The 18,950-nt window shown below is 50.3% G+C and overlaps 1 protein-coding gene across 1 annotated transcript in view; it reads right to left on the minus strand.

The window, feature by feature from the left end:
• SBK1 (SH3 domain binding kinase 1) overlaps nt 1–18,534 on the minus strand; it is an 83,582-nt gene extending 65,048 nt beyond the window's left edge. Inside the window, exon 1 of the mRNA XM_025191593.1 lies at nt 17,515–18,534. Within this exon, the coding sequence (XP_025047378.1) occupies nt 17,515–17,576 (62 nt within the window). The 5' untranslated portion in view covers nt 17,577–18,534. The remainder of the gene's footprint in view (nt 1–17,514) is intronic.
• Between the last annotated feature and the right edge of the window lie 416 nt (nt 18,535–18,950).

Below are 18,950 nucleotides of genomic sequence, written 5' to 3' on the forward strand. Positions count from 1 at the left end.
AGTTTCAAGGAGATCGGTGCAGGGGTTTGGGGGGAACTACACCTCAAGCTGTGGACAAGCAAAACTCGTGCCATGGGTGACACTGTGTGTTAAGGCACAGCGGGGTGACAGCTGCAGGGATGGTGGCCCCTGCTGTGATGCCTGCCAGCTGTGGAGGAGATCAGTGCAGGGGGGGTCTGGGGCCCTGCACCCCGAGCTGCTGACAGGCAAAACTCATGCCAAAACTGTGTCTGTCTTGGGGCAGTTGATTGTCTGTATTGATTCTTTCCTCTCCTTAGCCTGGTTTTGTAGGTGCTAATTGATGCTGGTTAAGTCATTATGTAGTAGCTAGGTCCTGTGTATTGAGCTGGTCCCCAAGAGAATCATGATTGATTGACTGGTAACTGGTAACACAGCAGCTTAGCAGCCAGGCCTGCAGTAGTGTCTCCCTTCCCCGCCCCAAGACAGACACAGTCAGTTCCACAAGCACCCATGGCACCAGTTTTGCTTGTCCGCAGCTTGAGGGGCAGTTCCCACCAAACCCCTACACCGATCTCCTTGAAACTTGGCAAGATTCACCCTCTCTGCAGAGCCTACTATCCTTGAAAATTTCATCCAAATCAGACAAAAAACAACAAAGTTATAGATATTTTATTTTTTCCCCATTATACCCTATGGCTGGATCTCGGAGGAGGGACCGAGGTGGCTCCAAACCACTTCGGGAAGTCTAACGCGGCCAGCGGTTCAACCCGGAAGCGCTGCTTTGGACCCCGAAGCATCTGAAGCTTCTTCGGATCCGAAGCTCTGTCTGAAGCCTCGCAGAGCCCAAATGTGGCGTTACTGTGAATCAGAATGAGAAAGCAGATTCCTGTCTCTTCATGCTCTGTCTTGTGCCTTCTTGGCAAAACCACACACCCATCCCTCCTGAGAGGACTTTGTTACGCTTAGTCTCCTACTTGGTCATCCCTGCAAAGGGATGAACCAGACAAAGGAGATCCAGGAATAAACGGGCTGTTATGAACAGAGTCCTTACCTGACCCCGATTCTAAGACTGGGTTGAAGGAGTCAGCAGAAGTGCAGAGAGTCTAACCTGGTGTGATGGCATGTGGCAAAGCCAGGATACAGCATCATTAGACAGCAAGGAATGATAAGCAATGCTGGCCTTCAGGGCAGTCTGAGGCCTATCTGGACACCCATAATCTCCAACCATAGGATTAACTCATGGTAGCTCCACTCCTAAGAAATGCCCTGCTCTGCCCTGGTACCCCTCATGGAGTACTGGGGAAGCCCCAGTGTAGATTCACCCTCAGCCCACCCAGGGTTCTAGGATGCGATTGCTCTGGCTTCTCCACTCTGTGGCAAGGCTACTAGAACCGTCTCCTCTGAGCAGTAACAGAAGCCTTGTTAATCAGGATATTCAATACCAAACTGGACACATGACTGAAGAGCGCCCTGTAAGGAGCAGCCCAACACATCAGATAATCAAACTGGGGAAATCCAGAGGTTGGGGTCATTGGCCACATTTCGTTACACATCGCAACATTAGCCTGCATCCTCTTCAGCCTCTGCTCTCCGCAGTGGCCCTGCAGGGAAGGTGTGACTGAAAGCAGCAGCAGCAGCATGGTTGTGGTGCCACAGAGCTGTGGTGACATTGTGGGGGGGTCTGGATATAAGGCACAGGGAAGGAAGCCAAATACACAGCTGGAATGCAGCCCAAGCCCCAGTGCAGGGAAAAGACTGGCCAGGGACTAAACCAAGGTATAAGGTGGGTGAGGATGGCACTCCCCTCTGCTAAGTCAGAGGGGGTTCCTCTGCTACTGGATGGTTGGGTAAGCACCCCCTCCTCCATAGCCGGAGCAACAAAGTCTCCTCCCACTGCTTCATTTGGCTTTGCCACTGGATAACAGAGCTTTCCTCTTCTAAGCCAGCAGGACAAATCCAGCCCTGCCAGCACAGTGGGTGAGTCATTTCCATCCCATAGCTGATGCTGGCCTCCCTGAGGGCTTTACTTCAGGTCTTATTGGACCAGAGTCCACATCAAGTAGGTACCACTCAGCCCTTTGCTTTCTCCTCAGAGAGAGACCCCCGTAGAGATCAGCCACAGCTCCTGATCCCTCGCCCTCCCCCCGATAAGTGAGGACAGGGTGAAGGGGCTCATGCTGGCGCCAGTTGTGCTATGAATAAACCTTAGGCTATTAGACTACAGAGCTGCCAAATACCTGGATTTTACTGGAATGAAAGTACAAGAAAAGGATTATGCAGGAATTCTAGCTCCTCAGTGAGAAGGCAACATGAGTCAGGTGTTAGAGGAGTGAGAGAGTGTGAAGGAGAGAAAAGAGAGAAAGTAGTCAAGAGAGGTATTTAAGAAGCACCATAATCCATGTCAACCCTATGGAGAAAGCAGGTGCTGCTAATCCCATCTCCTCCGGGACAGTCACTGCATTACAAAGCAATAACAGGGTGACCTCATGTTACCATGCCACAGTGGCATGTCCTGAGGCCAGGGTCACCTTAGAAGTAGGATGCCATCTGTTCAATAAGTGGAGAACATCACATCATTTGTGACCTGGTTCAAGATTGGGTACCCACACTGCCCAGCTGACTTGGACAGACCATGCAATCAGCTTCCAGGAAGTTTGATGTAAATTCCCTGTACTGGGAAGCAGGCTCAACTAAAGGAACAAAAGACCATGGGACCGCAAGGGCCCATAGGCCACTGAGTCCAGCCCCCTCTGGTAACAGGTTACCATTTACCCAGGAAGTCCTAAAAATTGTCCACTTCAATCTCTCATGTACACCCTGATCACATAACACCTAATGGAAACAAACCCCAAGCACCCTACAGTGTGCCACAGAGAAACAAACAGGGCACCACAAATGCTGCGCTACTGCAGTGCTAGATAAGTTGTTAGAGTAACACATACTTAGATGATCATAGGAAGAGGACCACAAGACTACAGAGACAGGTGAAGCCACCGAAAGTCCTTGCCAATCCAACCTGGGGAAAAAGTCCTTCCTAACCCCAAATCTGGTGATTGCTTTGACCTAAAGTAGAAAAGCAAGATCCTCCAGTCAGGTTCCTGAGGGATCTCTAGGTACCAGCAGAAACAGCAGTTTATCCCAGTAGAAATTTCCACCTCCAGCTGTGGCCAGAGGCCAATAAAGCTTCACAAAGGGGAAAAATTCCTTCTGGATAGGAGGTCTGCCTGTCCCAAGCCTTGCTACAAGATGCAACAGGGATTAGAGAGAAGCTTAAATCATAGGGGTAAGAGTCAGTTCCCACAGGGGTGCTGGGATCCAGGTCTCTGCTTTGGACTCTTCTCTAATAAGGGCAGGAATCAGACTTTCCAGCCACCTTGCATTAGAATGTACCTTCTTCCTTCCAGAGGCAGTCACTGCTCTCCATCTCACAAAACCTGCTCACTCCCTGTTGATTATCAGGCTGTATTGATATGACCAATGCTGAATCATGGGAGTCAAGACTCTGGAAAATGTGACTTACACTAGATAAAGCCAAAACCCACAGCATCTTGCACTGGGTCCCATGTCTGGGTCTTGGCGGGGTAAAGGAAGGACAGATGACTGCAAGGAACTGCAAACACCATGAGGGCAGAATATGAAGATGGCTGTTAGCTAAGGCTCAATCCAAGTGCCAAAATCCTGTTGTTGTTTTTCTTCTAAACAAGGCACAAATCTTCCTGGGAGATGACGTGATGTTGGTTGATCATAAGCACCCAGTCCAACTGCACTGAGACATCTGTAAATAATGCATGGGGGGAAAGAGCCTTGTAATTACCACGCCATTGCAATCAAACTGAGAGCTAATGGGAGAGACCACAGAGCCAGGCTGTACTGAGAGGCCTATCAATAAATCACGCTTTGAGCATCATTAATAGCTCAAAGGAGGGAGAAAGCTGGGGATGAAATAAGACAGTCGATACCACTGTCCTGGCTTCCATGCCACTCCAGGGAGTCTGGATTTGAGAGAAGTGAGGAGATTCAGACCTGAGAAGCTATTCCCAGGTGACCTGTAATCACAAGGTCCTCCTGGTTCCTGTTAATATTCTGAAATAAGACAGAGGAAGAACAGCAGCTTGGCAAAGTGGGGTAAAGCCCCTTCCATAAAACATGGAAGGGGCATGTGGGGCCTGTCACTCAGAACAGGTCCCTGTCACACAGAGCAAGGCATCACTCAATAGCATGCTGCTCACTGTCCATCATGCCACATCCTGACCCACAGGCTCAGAGGACAGCCACAGCAGACTGAACTGGAGCCCTCTGGATCTTAAAGCTGGAGCTAAAAAAACAGTGTTCTATGCTAAGACAGTGGCAGAACCAGCAGGCTGTCTGTGGCCCTGCCACCATAGCACAGAGCCCCACACTAAGTGTTTGTGGGTATGCATACCAGAGGGACTTCTCCTTTCCAGGCATTATGCATGTCACTGGATACACCCACCACCCACAGTGGCTGCATCAGTGCCCTTCTCTTCGGACACATTGGGGAAGAGACTGTAAGACGTGATAGGGACTGGTGTAGCTACACAGCGGGATAAGCTGAACTAGTGTAAACTAGGGCTCCTGACAGCTTTGCTACTCTGCTCTACACCAGTGGCTGAAGCCAGGGTACAGCCACCATGCAGAACCTGGCACTTGCGTAGCTATTCAGTCCTCCCCAGAGAGATGGGAATGCCTTAAAAGTGGAGAGTCTGACATTGCTGCTGAAACCCTGACAAGGACCATGTTATCTGGAAAGCAATTTGATACGTGGAGTTGTAGGCCTAGCTTCTGCTTGGGCAGTGGCAAGCCTAAAAGCCAGAGCAACTGACTACAAGGGAAATGCCCCAGTCAGGTGAGAGATCCCAACATGGCACAGAGCTGGGGAGCAACAAGGAGGATGGTCCAGAGCCTGCTCTAATTTACATCAAGAACCAGGCCAGTCTTCAACTAGACCAGAATCTGGGACCACAGTTCAAATGAAGCAATCAAAACACAACCCTGCTTCCAACCTGCACCAAGGTCAATTCTGAACAAACCTGTATCAGGGAAGGCTTGTGGGTTGGTGGGCAGATAAGGGAAAATCAGAACCCCTGGGTTCTATTCCTGGCTCTGCTACTTCCTGGCTGTATGCCAATGAGTAATTCCCTTCCACTCTGCATGCCTCAGTTTCCCTCACTCTGTAATGGGAACACTGATACTGACTTTCCTTACAGAGTAATGAATTAATAACTTGAAAAACATTCCCTGTGGGTTCCTGTGAGAAGGCAGATGGAAGTCACTATCTCTTGCCCCTGTTGAGAAAAATAGTGGATTTGTCAGTTTGGGGATTAAATCAGAAAAATTCACCTGATCCAAAAGTGAAATGGGGGAGGGGAAAATACATTTTTGACAGAATAAAAATCCAAAATATTTCTTTTTGAGTCAGTCTGATACGTTTCATTCAACCCGAGGCAAAGTATTTCAATTTGGTTGGGGGACGTTTCATCTTTTTAAAAAAACCTTTTTGATCTTTTCAAATTTAGGTGATATTCTAAAGGGGAAAATGCCTTTCATACCAAAAGGGCAGCAAGTTTTCTTCCATACATGTGAAATGGAACATTTCAACATTTCTGATATGAAATTTTGTACTTCGAAATTTTGTAAGGTCCCCCCGACCTTTTTTCAGCTCAAACTATTTATGGATATTTCCAGGCGTCCCCTCCATCTCCCACCCCAAACTCCATGTTTCAGGAAATTTAATATTAGTCTAAAAGAATTGTCCAACTCTGCTTAAAGGGTTAGCTCATCCCCTGCCCTGGGCCTAGCCATCCTCTCTCACCTTCATTTAAACTTCTCTGCTTCCCATTCAAGACCATGCCATTTGGGGCCTGCCTGGTTCCCTCCTCCCCTGCCTCCCACCTGCCTGTTGAAATGCAAACCCCTGCCAGGTACAAGGAGGTGACTCCCAGCACCAACCTGGAATAAGCTGTCATTACACTCTGGGCAGGCAGCCAACCTGGGCTCTCTGACTCAGTGGCTCAGCTGATATTCTTCTTGTCCCAGCTAGAGCTGCCTCTTCCATCTTCATCTGCATAAAAGAAGGTTGCAGCTTTCTGGGGAGGGCTTTCCACTCTTTCAGGAGCCGAGGATGTAGCCTCAGGACAGGAGAAGCAGGGATCTGCAGTGAGCCACTTACTGCCCCTCCATGCCTGAAAGAACAGATGCTGCAGGGCTTTGCACACTATGGAACATTCACAAGAGATGAGGAAGGACTGGCACACCTTCCTTGAGGTGACCCCAGGACAGGGGCTGGGTGGCAGGGAGGTAGCTCAGAGCTGTATGACTGGTATAGAGGGTCACATGAGCAACCTGGATGAATATAGCACTGGGCTATAGAGAATAGTATTGAGACCTCCTGCTTAAAGTGCAGTGACCCCAACAACCCTGGATAAACTGGCATCTGTTCTCACTACCACACAGGCCAGTAAGATGACCCCAAGTGTCTCCCTATGCCAGGAGCACTAGAGAATACTGGGCTAGCAACGTCAAGTGACAATTAGTATGTCTAACCTTAGCAGTGAGGACTAATAGATGCAACAAGGGAAATGTATGCTGTTTCATAGAGGTTTATATACTGTGCTGATCACTGTGTCTGGGTGTCAGGGCTCTTGGGCTCTATTCCTAGTTCTGCCACTGACCTCTTGAGTTGGAGCCCTTTTCCAGGTCTGTGCTGAAGGTCACCACTGGTTGACCTAACTGTAAATGGGCACCTGGTCATTTGTTCTGGGAAGTCAAAATGGCCAGATGTGATACCAACCACAACACTCTTGCATGTACCACTGACTGCAGACATTGGAGCCCTAAGGGCTGCTAAGTTGGAAAGCCCATGACCTCTCTATGACTCAAAAATGCAATAGTCTAGTCTCCATCTGTGAGACTGCAGAAGATGCAGGGCAGGGGAGGTGGGGAATAGGACAGCAATGCATCACCTTTAACCTGCCCAAATCTGGGCTGCTCTGTGGGCTGGCATAAACCCCTGAGGTACATGAGAGTGGCCTGGAGGCTGGTATAACTAATGGCAACCTTCATCCTTGGTTTGGCCCCTGGCCTTTCCCCGACTCCAGGGGAAGCATATGGAGGAAGATGTGCAGCTGTTTGCCCTGTCTCTGCGCTGAAGGAATTCCCTGAGGGGGCCACTGTAGAGCCAGGAGTACAGGGATACCATGTACTCAGGGTCAATGACTGGCTGAGGGATGCCTGGGGCTTCTCGGTGGAGGCGGCAGCCCGGGGTAGTCCTGACTGTGATGAATCCTCTCCCTCAACTCCTTGAGAGAAAGAGCTCTCATGTTATCAGCACCTGCCCCTACCCATCCCTGGCCCAGGCCCCCATTACCCAACTGGAAGTGTCTGGTGTCCTCCTGGCTACTTAACCCTGGCATGTGCCCTGCTGAGCCCATCCTTTCTGTGCACAAGTGCAGTATCCAAGAAAACCCATGCCTACAATTCCTTCCCCAGTCACTGGAGAGCTGCCGGGCACAGAGTCCTGTTCATTTTTTCCTCCACTGCACACAGCTCACAGGAGTGGAGCAGAGGGGATCAGTGCACCAGGCATGTGTCTGTACCAGAGCGCAGCTGATACATCTAATTTTAGGCTTCCTGACTTTGGTGGCGCTACTGGAAAGGAAGTATTGCCTGTTCTGCTGAGTGAAGCTTTGTACTATCTAAGAAGCATTCCTGAAGCTGCGAAGCAGGCCTGAAAATAGCTAAGCCCAGCTCACCTCATCCTGGCATTTCTTCACTGCCTGCTGGGGCTGGCATAGTGCTGGCACAGTCATATGGTACCAGACCTCTGCGGACACCTTATGGTCTCCAATGCTCTCCCTGGCGCCATCAGTGAGATTCTACTTCTTGGTTCCAGCTCTGTGCATCACAGAGCTGTGACCTCACCATCATCCTGAAGAGCAGTCAGGGCACTGACTCAGCTGCCCTGAGACATGGATTCTGATCTCAGCCATGTCACCAGTCTGCTATCTGCCCTTGGATAAATATCTTCCCCTGTTGTTGACCCTGTTTCCCTAATGATACACTAGGAACAGTGACACTGCCCCTCCTTTGTAGACTGCCATCCAGAAGTCATACAGCTCAGCACTGCTGTGATCATACACTGCATAGCAGCAGCTTGCATTGATCCTGAGGAGGGTTCTGTCCTGAGCATATCATTCAACACAATGGGGCCCAGCAAGGCACATGTTTGCTGAGATCCACTCCAGCCCCTTGGTACAGGTGCATCCAGCTATGGGAGTACCCAGACGTGGTATAAAACAGAAAAAAGACAGCAGCCCCAGGCTGTCTGAGCCAGATTCAGAGCTGCACCTAGCAAGTCTAAAGGAGTAACATCAGCTTACACTATTTTTCATACCCTGCACTCATTTCCACCAGTGTGAAAAATCCTCCTCTCCTGAGCCAGGGCTGTTTCACATGCGCTGTGCCCAGGTAAGACAATGGCACTGGTCCAATGCCAGAGACCATGAGACTATACTGAAGTGGGGCCCTTGCCACTAGCAGGAGAACCTAAGTGTGATTGCCTGGAAGCCAGGTGTGGTGCTGTGAGTGACAGAAAAGTGAGACCCACATCCCCTTCTAAGCAGGGAAGGCACGCTTTTTTCTCTGTTACTGTCACAACCCAAGGGTGTGATTTTTGTTTTTGTGTGTGCTTTGGCACCACTGAATTATTTTCCCGCCAATTCGTAGCTTTCTTTGCAGGGTGCATTTCTTCTTTGCAGCTAAGAAATGCACGTTGCAAGGAGTTCCCGCCATTTGTATTCTAATTCGAGCCCCATTATTGGCTTGCGTGAAATTATTCCCACGTGGCGGCTAGTGATTGGCTTGCTAGCCGTATAAAAAGCTTGAGTGGTTTCCGCCCAAGTTGGAGGACTCCACGAACACCAGGAGGAGGAGACTTCACGCTGTGTGAAGATCTCTAAGCGCTGCGGAGTCTATCGGACCCAGTGCATTTCAAGCAGGCAACAGGGGTCTGATCAGCCTCTAGCCTCTCCCCGTTGCCGTTCGCAATCCTCGACGTATCCCTCTCCCTGCGCGCAAAAGGACTCACGGAGCCTAGCAAACTTCGTGTGAGTGAATTGTAGTGAATAAAAGGATCCACGGAGCCTCGACAACTCCGTGGGAGTGATCCGAATATTGTCTGAGTCCTCAAACGAGGATTTAAGCGGAGCTGTACCTGGGAAACTGTCCAGCCTACACCGCGACCATCTTCGGTGTAAGTAAACAATCTTGAATCAACCATTACGTGTCCGTGACTAATTCTAGCGTGTCGCCTGTTCTCTCCGATCCAGCGTGCCCGGGCTGCTGGCCACAGCCCGCGCAGAGCACAAAAAGGGCCCGGATCGCTCCCGGCCCGCACAGTTACATCATCAGCCACAGCATGTGGGGCCCTCTAAATCCCTTCCAGGCACTCAGAGTCAGCAGATGATATCTGTTTGGACTCCATACAGCCAATCCACTGACCACATCTGACTGTGCCACTGGGATTATTGTGATTCCAAATAGGTGATGCTGTCTCCTGCAGCCATTCAGGCTGAGACTGGCAAGCTGGGCTTCCATAGCTCCCCAAGCCCCTGTCCTCAGAGCAGAGCCCCTGCCTTCCACCCTGTGCAACAGGTTTCAGTAACAGACTGAGGCCCTCGGACAGTGTTGGCTCTCCTAGAGGTCAGCCTCAGTCACAATCAATGGGCCCCAGAATAGAAGCCAAACTTGCTGCAGCCACTTCTCATCTTGCAGCCACCAGCACTTGTCCTCCTCACATACAAATTCCCTCCTGGGCCTCACTCTAAAGGCCTGTCAGCCATTCCCATCCCCAATTTGCCTGGGCTATTTCTAGACCTCGCACCTGCTGAGGGAAAAGCAGGCGATTTATGGGTTTCTTGAAAGCTGAGTCAACTGGATCACATTCCTCCTGCCTGCAGCCTACTCCCCTCCCTCCCCACCTCACACTCCGCTTCAAGCAAGGAGCTGGTGCTCCATGTGCCCCACTCTGTAATTTGCCCTGCCTATGGTACAGAGAACAAATAGCCACTGAGAATCCATGTGCAGCAATGTACTGGATCTTGGGCCTACAGGGCACCATCGTCCTTGCAGCTGTGCCATGTACCCATTTGTGCTCAGAAGCAGCTGTTCACCAGCTCCCACAGATGCCAGAAGGACCACAAAGAGATATCACCGGGGCTCTGAATGGGCTCCAGAGGCACCTCTGCCAAAGGCCAATTGTGAGGAGCTGAGTGGATAATGATGGGCTCAGTGAGGCCAGCTGTGAGCATCAGCCTCCACAAAGTCTCTGGCTAACTTGTCCTTGTTGAACTTCATGAGATTTCTTTTTGTCCAATCCTCCAATTTATCTAGGTCACTCTGAATCCTAGCCCTACCCTCCAGCATATCTACTACTCCCCCCAGCTTGGTGTTGTCTGCAAATTTGCTGAGGGTGCACTCTATGCCATCTTCCAGGTCAGTGATAAAGATATTGAACAAGAAGGGCCCTAGGACTGACCCCTGGGGCACTCCACTTGATACCAGCTGCCAACTAGACATTGAACCATTGACTACTACCCTCTGAGCCTGACAATCCAGTCAGTTTTTGATCTACCTTACAGTCCATTCCTCCAGCCCGTACTTCCTTAGCTTGCCTGCAAGAATGTTGTGGGAGACTGTATCAAAAGCCTTGCTAAAATCAAGATACACCACATCCACTGGTTTCCCCACATCCATAGAGGCACTCATCTAATCACAGAAGGCAATCAGGTTGGTCAGGCATGCCTTGCCCCTGGTGAATCCATGCTGACTGTTCGTAATCACCTTCTTCTCCTCCAAATGCTTAGAAATTGATTCCTTGACGATCTGCTCCATGATTTTTCAGCGGGCTGAGGAGAGGGTGACCAGTCTGTAGTTCCCTGAATCCTCCTTTTTCCCTTTCCCTTTCTTAAATATAGGCACTATGTGGCACCCTTTTCCAGTCATCCAGGACCTCTTCTAATCGCCATGAGTTTTCAAAGATGGTGGCCAAGGGCTCTGCAGTCTCATCAACCAACTCTCTCAACATCCTCGGGTGCATCCTATCCGGCCCCACAGACTTGTATATGTCCAGCTTTTCTAAATAGTCTCTAACCTGTTCTTTCACCACTGTTGGCTGCTCACCTCCTCCCCAAACTGTGCTGCCTGCTGTAGTAGCCTGGGAGGTGACCTTGCCTATGAAGACTGAGGCAAAAAAGGCATTGAGCACTTCAGTCTTTTCTGCATCCTCTGTCACAAGGTTGTCTCTCCCATTCAGTAAGGGACCCACACTTTCCCTGATCCTCCTCTTGCTACCCACACACTTTTAGAAACCCTTCTTTTTACCCTTTACATCCCTTGCTAGCTGCAACTCCAACTGCACTTGGCCTTCCTGACTTCATACCTGCATGCCTGAGCAAGACCCTTATACTCCTCCCTATTTATTTGTTCAAGTTTCCACTTCTTATAAGCTTCCTTTTTTGTGATTTAGTTTATCGAAGAGTTCCTTGCTAAGCCAAGCTGGTCTTCTACTAGTCTTCCTTCACATTAGGATGATTTGTTCCTTCACTCTCAGTTTAAAGTACAGTCAGCAATCCTGGATTCCTCTCCCCCTCAGACTGACTTCCCAGAGGATCCTGCCCATGAGTTTCCTGAGCTAGTCGAAGTCTGCTTTTTTGAAGTCCAGGGTCCTTACTCTGCTGCTCTTCTTCCTTCCTTTCCTCAGCATCCTGAACTCAATCATGTTGTGGGGGCTGCTGCCCAAGATGCTATCTATTAGTACATTTCCCACCAATTCTTCCCTGGTTGTGAGCAGCACGTCACAAGAAGAGCACAGCTCAAGTTGGTCTCTCCAGCACTTGCACCAGGAAGTTGTCCCCAACACTCTCCAAAAACTTCCTGGCTGTCCTGCCCACTGCTGTACTGACCTCCCAGCAGACGTCAGGGTGATTGAAGTCCCCCATGAAAACCTGGGCCTGTGATTGGGAAACTTCCACTAGCTGTTTGAAGAAAGCCTCATCCCACACTTCCTCCTCATCTGGTGGTCTATAGCAGACACCCACCAGTGGTTTATAGCAAGACATCACTCTTGTTGCTCTCCCCTTTAACCTTAACACAGAGACTTTCAAGAGGTCTATCTCCAGTTTCATACTGGAGCTCTGAGCAATAATATGGCTCTTTTACATAAAGTGCAACTCCTCCTCCTTTTCTCCCCTGCCCATCCTTCCTGAACAGTTTGTACCCATCCATGACAGTGCTCCAGTCATGTGAACTCCCACCAAGTCTGTTATTCCAGTCACATCATAGTTCCTGGAGTGTGCAAGGACTTCCAATTCTTCCTGCTTGCTTCCCAGGCTCCATGCATTCATGTACAGGCACCTGAGGTGACTAGTCAATTGCCCTGATTTTTCAGGAAGTATGAGAGCACCTCCCCTATTGGCCTTTGCTTGCTCTTCCTCGAGGTCTCCTGCATCCCCACTTACCTTAGGGGTTTGCACACCATCCCCTGGCAAACCCAGTTTAACGCCTTCCTCAGTAGGGTAGTAAGTCTGTCTATGAAGATGCTCTTCCCTCTCTTCGTCATTTGGATCCCATCTCTTCCCAGCAATCCTTCTTCTTGGAACAACATCCCATGGTCTAAGAAGCCAAATCCCCACTAGCGACACCACTTGCACAGTCAGGTATTGATCTGTACGATGCACCTGTTCCTGCCTGGGCCCTTTCCTTTGACTGGAAGAATTGAAGAAGTCCAGGCTCAGCACAGGGGCCCTCACATAAGGACCTCCTGCTTCCTAACCTATATCTCCTACTTCCTAACCAAGCAGTGCAGGATACCATGGGGTTACTAGTAGACTGCAGACCATGTAGAACTTCTCTGGAGTCAATGGATGCAGAGCTGGAGTCACCATCACTCTGCACACAAGTGGCTATTCAGGGCCTCTGCACATTGGCCACCAGAAGGTGGCCCCTCATGTCCACACTCCAGTAGAAGTGGGGCATGGCCCCATTTTACACTGCCCCCTGGACAGCTGCCCATACACACACTCTGGGCAGCTGAGCCACAGTGGCTCCCCACCAAGGACTCTGCCTGGTATACCCAGGACAACCCTAGATCAGCTTCTGAGCACAAGACAGCATGTAGTGGTGCTCCTTGCTCTCACCAGGTGTGACATGATCTAGTACTTCTAGCACACTGAGATGATCCTTCCCTATTTTTGGAGCCCTCAGTTTGGAGCGGGCACCTGAGTGTAAATCCCAAGGTAGGACCAAGTAGCTCAGCACAAGGGTCCTCACATAGGGGCAAATGTTCATTTGTATTTCCCGCTTCCTAAGCAACCCCAATAATCCCATGGTGGGGGGACCATCATTCTGATGCTGTGGCTCCACTCCCCACTGATGCTGTTATGGGCATTCTCAGGGAATGGGTCAGAGCTTAGGGCCCAAATGGCAACAGAGAGCAATGTAAAGGGGGAAGCATTAGCCTTCAGGGGCAAGGGTGCTGGAACAGAAAAGCTGCAGCACTGAGTGCTACTCATCTTGGTCACCCAGGTTGGCATCCCCACCATCTTTTCATCAGAAACATACAGACAAGCGTCTACCCCATCTCTGCTGACCCAAGCCCCAGAGCTGCTGGCCATACTGCATGGTGGCTTTTAACTGTTTCCTGCACCAGCAGCACACAGGCATAGAAAAACCCAAATGCCCTCTGCTTAGCCCTGAGGTGCCACTGTGCTGGAGTGAAGTCACCTTCCCATCAGAATATCTCACAGCCCTAGACAAACTCCGTAGAGACATTCTGCCCCCTCCCTGAGACATGCCAGTCAGAGGGAATTCCATACACTTGAAAGATGCAGGAATGGTGGTAAGGGGCAAGCAGCACAGGACTGGGGGACAGAGATGGGTAGGGTGTGGGTAGGACCTGATACTGGCCAGTACTAATAGCCCCCCATTCTGATGAGAATGAAATGCCCTTATAAGGGGAGTTATGTTCAAATAGTCAAAAGCTTGAGGAAGCAGGTCAGCAAAGTCACAGAGTCATAGGTGTAGGAGTGACCACAAGGGTCATCCAGTCCAGCCTTCTGCACTGATGCAAACATGCTATATTCCTGAACCATCCCTGAGAAATGCCTATCCAGCTGCTTCTTGAAAACCTCCAATAAAGGAGATTCTACAACTTCCCTAGGCAGCTTGTTCCACTGTCCTGTTGTTACCGTTGGGAACCTTTATCTGAGAGTTCATCTAAGCCCACTCTGCTTCAATTTAAACCCACTGCCTCGTGTCCTGCCATCTGTGGCAAAAGACTGCTGTTGTGTTCCCTCTTCTTTATGGCAGCCTTTCAGTTATTTGAAAACTGCTAACATATCCCTGCTTAATCTCCTTTTCTCCAAACTAGCCATCTGTAGTTCTCAACCTTTCCCCATACACTTTGCTTTTCAACTCCTTTATCTTTGTTGTTCCCCTCTGCATGCTTTCCAGTTTCTCTATCCTTCTTAAAATAGAGAGACCAGAACCACTCACAGTACTCTGGCTGAAGCCTAACCAGCACTGAGCAGAACGCTACTATGGCCTCCCTTGTCTTGCATATAATACTCGTATCAATGCAGCCTAAAATTGCATTTACTTTTTTAGCAACTTCATCACAGTTGCTGATTCACATTGAGTCTGTGATCCACAAAACCCCCAGATCCTTCCTGGCAATGTGAGTGCCTTGCCGATTATCTTCCATCTGCATGTGTAGCACCTTACATTTGTCTTTGTTGAATCTCATTCTGTTGCCTAGTGCCCAGTTTTCACATCTACCAAAATCCTTCTGAATTATACTTCTCTCCTCCAAAATATTTGCAGCCCCTCCCAGTTTTGTGTCATCTGCAAGTCATGATGAACATAGAAAAAGCTGCCCCCAGTGCCTACGCGTGTTCCCTTTCACCTCAAGGCAGAATGAAGAGAGATAAATGAGAAATGGAGCTTCCTCCCTACCCCCCCAGAATTGATTCTCTTCAGTGACTGGAATGGCATGCTCCTCCTCAGGAAGGGAACAGGATTCTCAACAGCCTATAGGGAGAGGAGCAGGCTTGGGAAGGAGGCACTGGAATGGGAAAGGAAAGAAGGAGCTAAAGGTCAGTGAAAGGATGCATGGCAGCTCCAAATCATGGAGGGAGGGACATCCCAACCAGACTCCTGGCAGCTAGTTGAGTCCTGGTGCCTCAGAGAAGCAGCACGGGAAGACATATGCTTATGTTCACACCTTGTGTCCCTGCCGTCTGGCTTGCTAATCTAAGTGATGGGAGTTTGGACACACATCCTTGTTACCAGTCAGGAATGCAGGATGGGAGGGGAATGTTCAACTCATAGAAAACCAGTCTCAGAACAGCCAAGAGGAAGCAGAGGGAGAGGAGCTCCAGAGCCTGGGATGGGGGGAAAGGACAGTTAACCTCATGCACTCCAAAATTAACTCTTTCTCTAGTGCCGGGGTGTCTCTGATTTCAGCCAGGGGCTCTATGTATGACAGGAACAGAAATAGGGACAATGAGCATGAGCTTACTGTACAGTAAAGACTACTCTGCTCCAATGAGAATGTGGAGGAGCAGAGAGAAGAGAATGGCTTTGACAATGAACTTGATTTCCCACCAGATTTTTTCCATTTCAGAGCTGGCCAGCTCCAGATCCCCAGTGATGGCTCTAGCGGGCACCCTGTAGAGTGGCCCGGCTTCTGGGGGGCTCATGCTGGGGCCAGAACAAGGGGTTATTCAAGCATATTTGCTATGGCCCAGTCTGATGTCAGCTGCAGTGTCACAGCAGAGCAGCTAACCAGTTGTGACTGGTTAGCTGCTCTGCTGTGACACTGCAGCTGACATCACACTGGTTCCAAGGGACACAAGGACAAATGACCTCAAACTCTAGGGATCTCCATTTGTGGAAGCTTAGCTGGAGAGGTTGGAGTATTGCTAACCAGAGATGCCAAGCACTTGGGTCCCTACTGAAGTCAGTGAGATCTGGGCACTCAACACTTCTGAAAATCAAGCTTAGGTTACCTCACAAAAGGCACCAAATACAAATGTCTCTCTCCACCTCTGGGCAGGTCACTTTTAGCAGGAAAGGTACTGTGGGGTGGATATGAAACTCTGGCCTTGATCACATGCTGCTGTTAAGGGTTCAACAGCACTATTCACAAGACAGCAGAAGGTTAACCTGGAGCAGATCTATGCGGTTAATTACATTCTGCCTTCCTACAGTGCAGCTGCAAATGTCTAAGCTCTCTTCTATTTCCTATGCTAAGTGACTGCACTGTTAGCTGCTGATGCATCTAGTCCAAAGGAGGCTGCATTTCACCCATTTCCTATAGTCCAGCAGCCTGTGAATCCTGCATCTCACTCTCAGACTGGAATGGCATGGAAAATATTTGGCATAGCAGATACCAGGCCTCCACAGCTCACTAGAGAATACCTCCTGAACCCCACTGTGTCTGCCAGGCAGTGCTATAGAAGCCAAGCCATTCCTCCAGCTGACATGGATAACTATTGCAGGATAGAAAGCAGCACAAGGGACTGAGCAGACAGTGCCATCCACCTCCCTGACAGAACAGGGGCAGCACTGAGAGCAGGCTGCAAGGGACAGGAGCAGAAAACCCTGGGGCATCCCTTATGACACAGATCCTTTGGTAATCCCTTGTTTTGGGGCACTGCCCTGCATAGGGCTCATCCCTGCCAGTGGGTATGAGCTCCAGTGTGGGGGCAGGAAGGGAGAGAAGTGGAAAGGCTGCCAGGGGTCTAATCCACCCGTAGGCAGGGTCACCCCTGCAACAACACAGTATGTGTGTACTGCTTGGTCAGGGCTCCTGTGTGAGGTAGAGCAGATGCACATACAGCCACGTGGGCACCAAGACAGATGTGTGTGTACACAAAACACCACCACATCCCTGGACTGCCAGCACTCCTGGGTACAACACACTCCTGCCACATTATAGGCACAGACACTCACATTGTGCACACATTCAGGTAGTCAGGCACACTCAGACAGATGCACACATACACAGGCAGATCGGAAAAGACACACAAGCATGTACCTAATCCTGCGCAAATGGCCTGGGAAGTTCACACACACACACGTGCATGCGCACACACACAGTGCTTCTCTCCCCTGCGCTGGAGTTTCTACATGCCTTGTTCCCTATGGAGAGGTGCTCATATCACCTCTGCTAGGTCCACATTTGAATAGAAGATGAAGCACTTGCTTGGAGGAGACTTTTGACCAATAGAGGATAATAGACTTGACCCTGGGCAATGCTGAGAGTTAACCCTGCTCCAAAGGATAGATGTGCACTCCCCACTCTCCAATCACGTACTGTACACCTGTCCCCTTTCCACCTACAGCCTCTTCCCCCAGCCCCTCAGATATTATCCTAGAAGCTTCCCCTCCACATGAAGCTTGACCAGCTACTAGCCTCCTGTTCCCTCACCAGCCCTGAGGAAGGGGGGAGGCATGGCTGGATGTCTTACATACCTGTTCAGTTGCAAAGGCTGTAGCTCCTCTTTTTGGAAGCAGACAAAGCAGAATGAATCCATCTCTGCACTCTCAGAGCCAGTGCTCCAGGACAGGGGAATGCCAGGCTTGGGAATGCCAAACAGATGTGGGCATCCTCTTCCACCTAACTATGCTCCCCTGTGGCTGGCAAAGCCAGAGTCAACGTGCTCCTGGGTCCTGGCTCAGCTGCCGGGAGGCGTCATCTCATTCTTTGTCTCCAAAACTCTCCATTCCTTCTTCCAGCAGAGACAGCTCCTGGCTCTTCCTAACCCAGGACCCTCCAGGAGGCATCCACATGCCCTCACTTCTTTCAGCCAGGAGACGGGCTGGCTCCTCACTCAGTGCAGTGGCTTAGTCCCAACAAACTCTCAGTCATCGAGGCTCCTCCCGTCCCGCACAGCCTCACTGAGTGTCTGGATGGGACCCTATGCCCTTATGCCTATCAGAGGCCATCTTTAGAGCTCTTGCTACAGTGTGGTCTATGTGAAGGAGGAGATGTGATCGTCCCCTCAGAAGGACTTCAGCCCTCAGGGGGTACAGATGGAGCAGGGGAGCTCAGGGCTCAGCCTGTCACCTGAGGTGGGAGAATCTGAGCTGAGGGGTTTGAGGAGAAGAAATCCTCAGCCCTGAGTTTCAAGAGCAGCACAAAGGCTCCCAACTCCACTGCATCCAGCTGCTCTTCAGAGGCGGAGGTGTAAGAACATGGCCCCCCATCTCCACGGACCAGTGCCAGATCTCATCTTGTGCCTGGATCTGAGGCGCTGATGTCACTTGTCCAGCAGGGACAGGAGGTCTCAGATGAACCAGTGCCCAAAGGCAGATCCTCCGTTTCCAGTGGTCAAATTCAGCTGGAGTTTGCAGCACAACCTGCCTGTGGGAAAGTTTCCCCTTGCAGCCTCCAGGTTGCTTGGATCTCATCAGCAACAGCCAGGGCTCTGATGGATCCGTGGGGCTGGAGACAGGAGGGCAGCAGTGCGTTGTGGGGAAGTGGACCCTCAGTGGCTGTGTGTGGAGCAGGGTTGGGAGAGCAGCCCAGTCCGGCGAGGCGCCCACAAGCTCTCACAAAGAAAAGTTCTGGCCCTGCTGAGACGCAGCTCTGCGGGGCTTGTCTCATTGACAGAGCAGCCGGCTCTGACAGATAAACCAGTGTGTGGGTATTAATAGCTCTAGATTCATGCTGAGAGGCTGGGAGGTTAACTCTTCAGCTGCCAGCCTCAGCCCTGGTTCATGCAGAAGACTCAGCCCTGAGCAGCTACTGCTCAAGACTGTTCTCCTTTGGCTTGACTTCAGGGATTCACAGCTCCCCAGTACTGCAGCCACGTTTAATTGAGATAACACCTTTTCAGACCCTGCCTGCCCTGTGATGCACTACCAGTCCACTGTCTCTCAGGTTCCCAATGTTACTGTGTGTAATT

Source organism: Alligator sinensis, unplaced genomic scaffold (genome assembly GCF_000455745.1).
Source record: "Alligator sinensis unplaced genomic scaffold, ASM45574v1 scaffold449_1, whole genome shotgun sequence".
NCBI lineage: Eukaryota > Metazoa > Chordata > Crocodylia > Alligatoridae > Alligator > Alligator sinensis.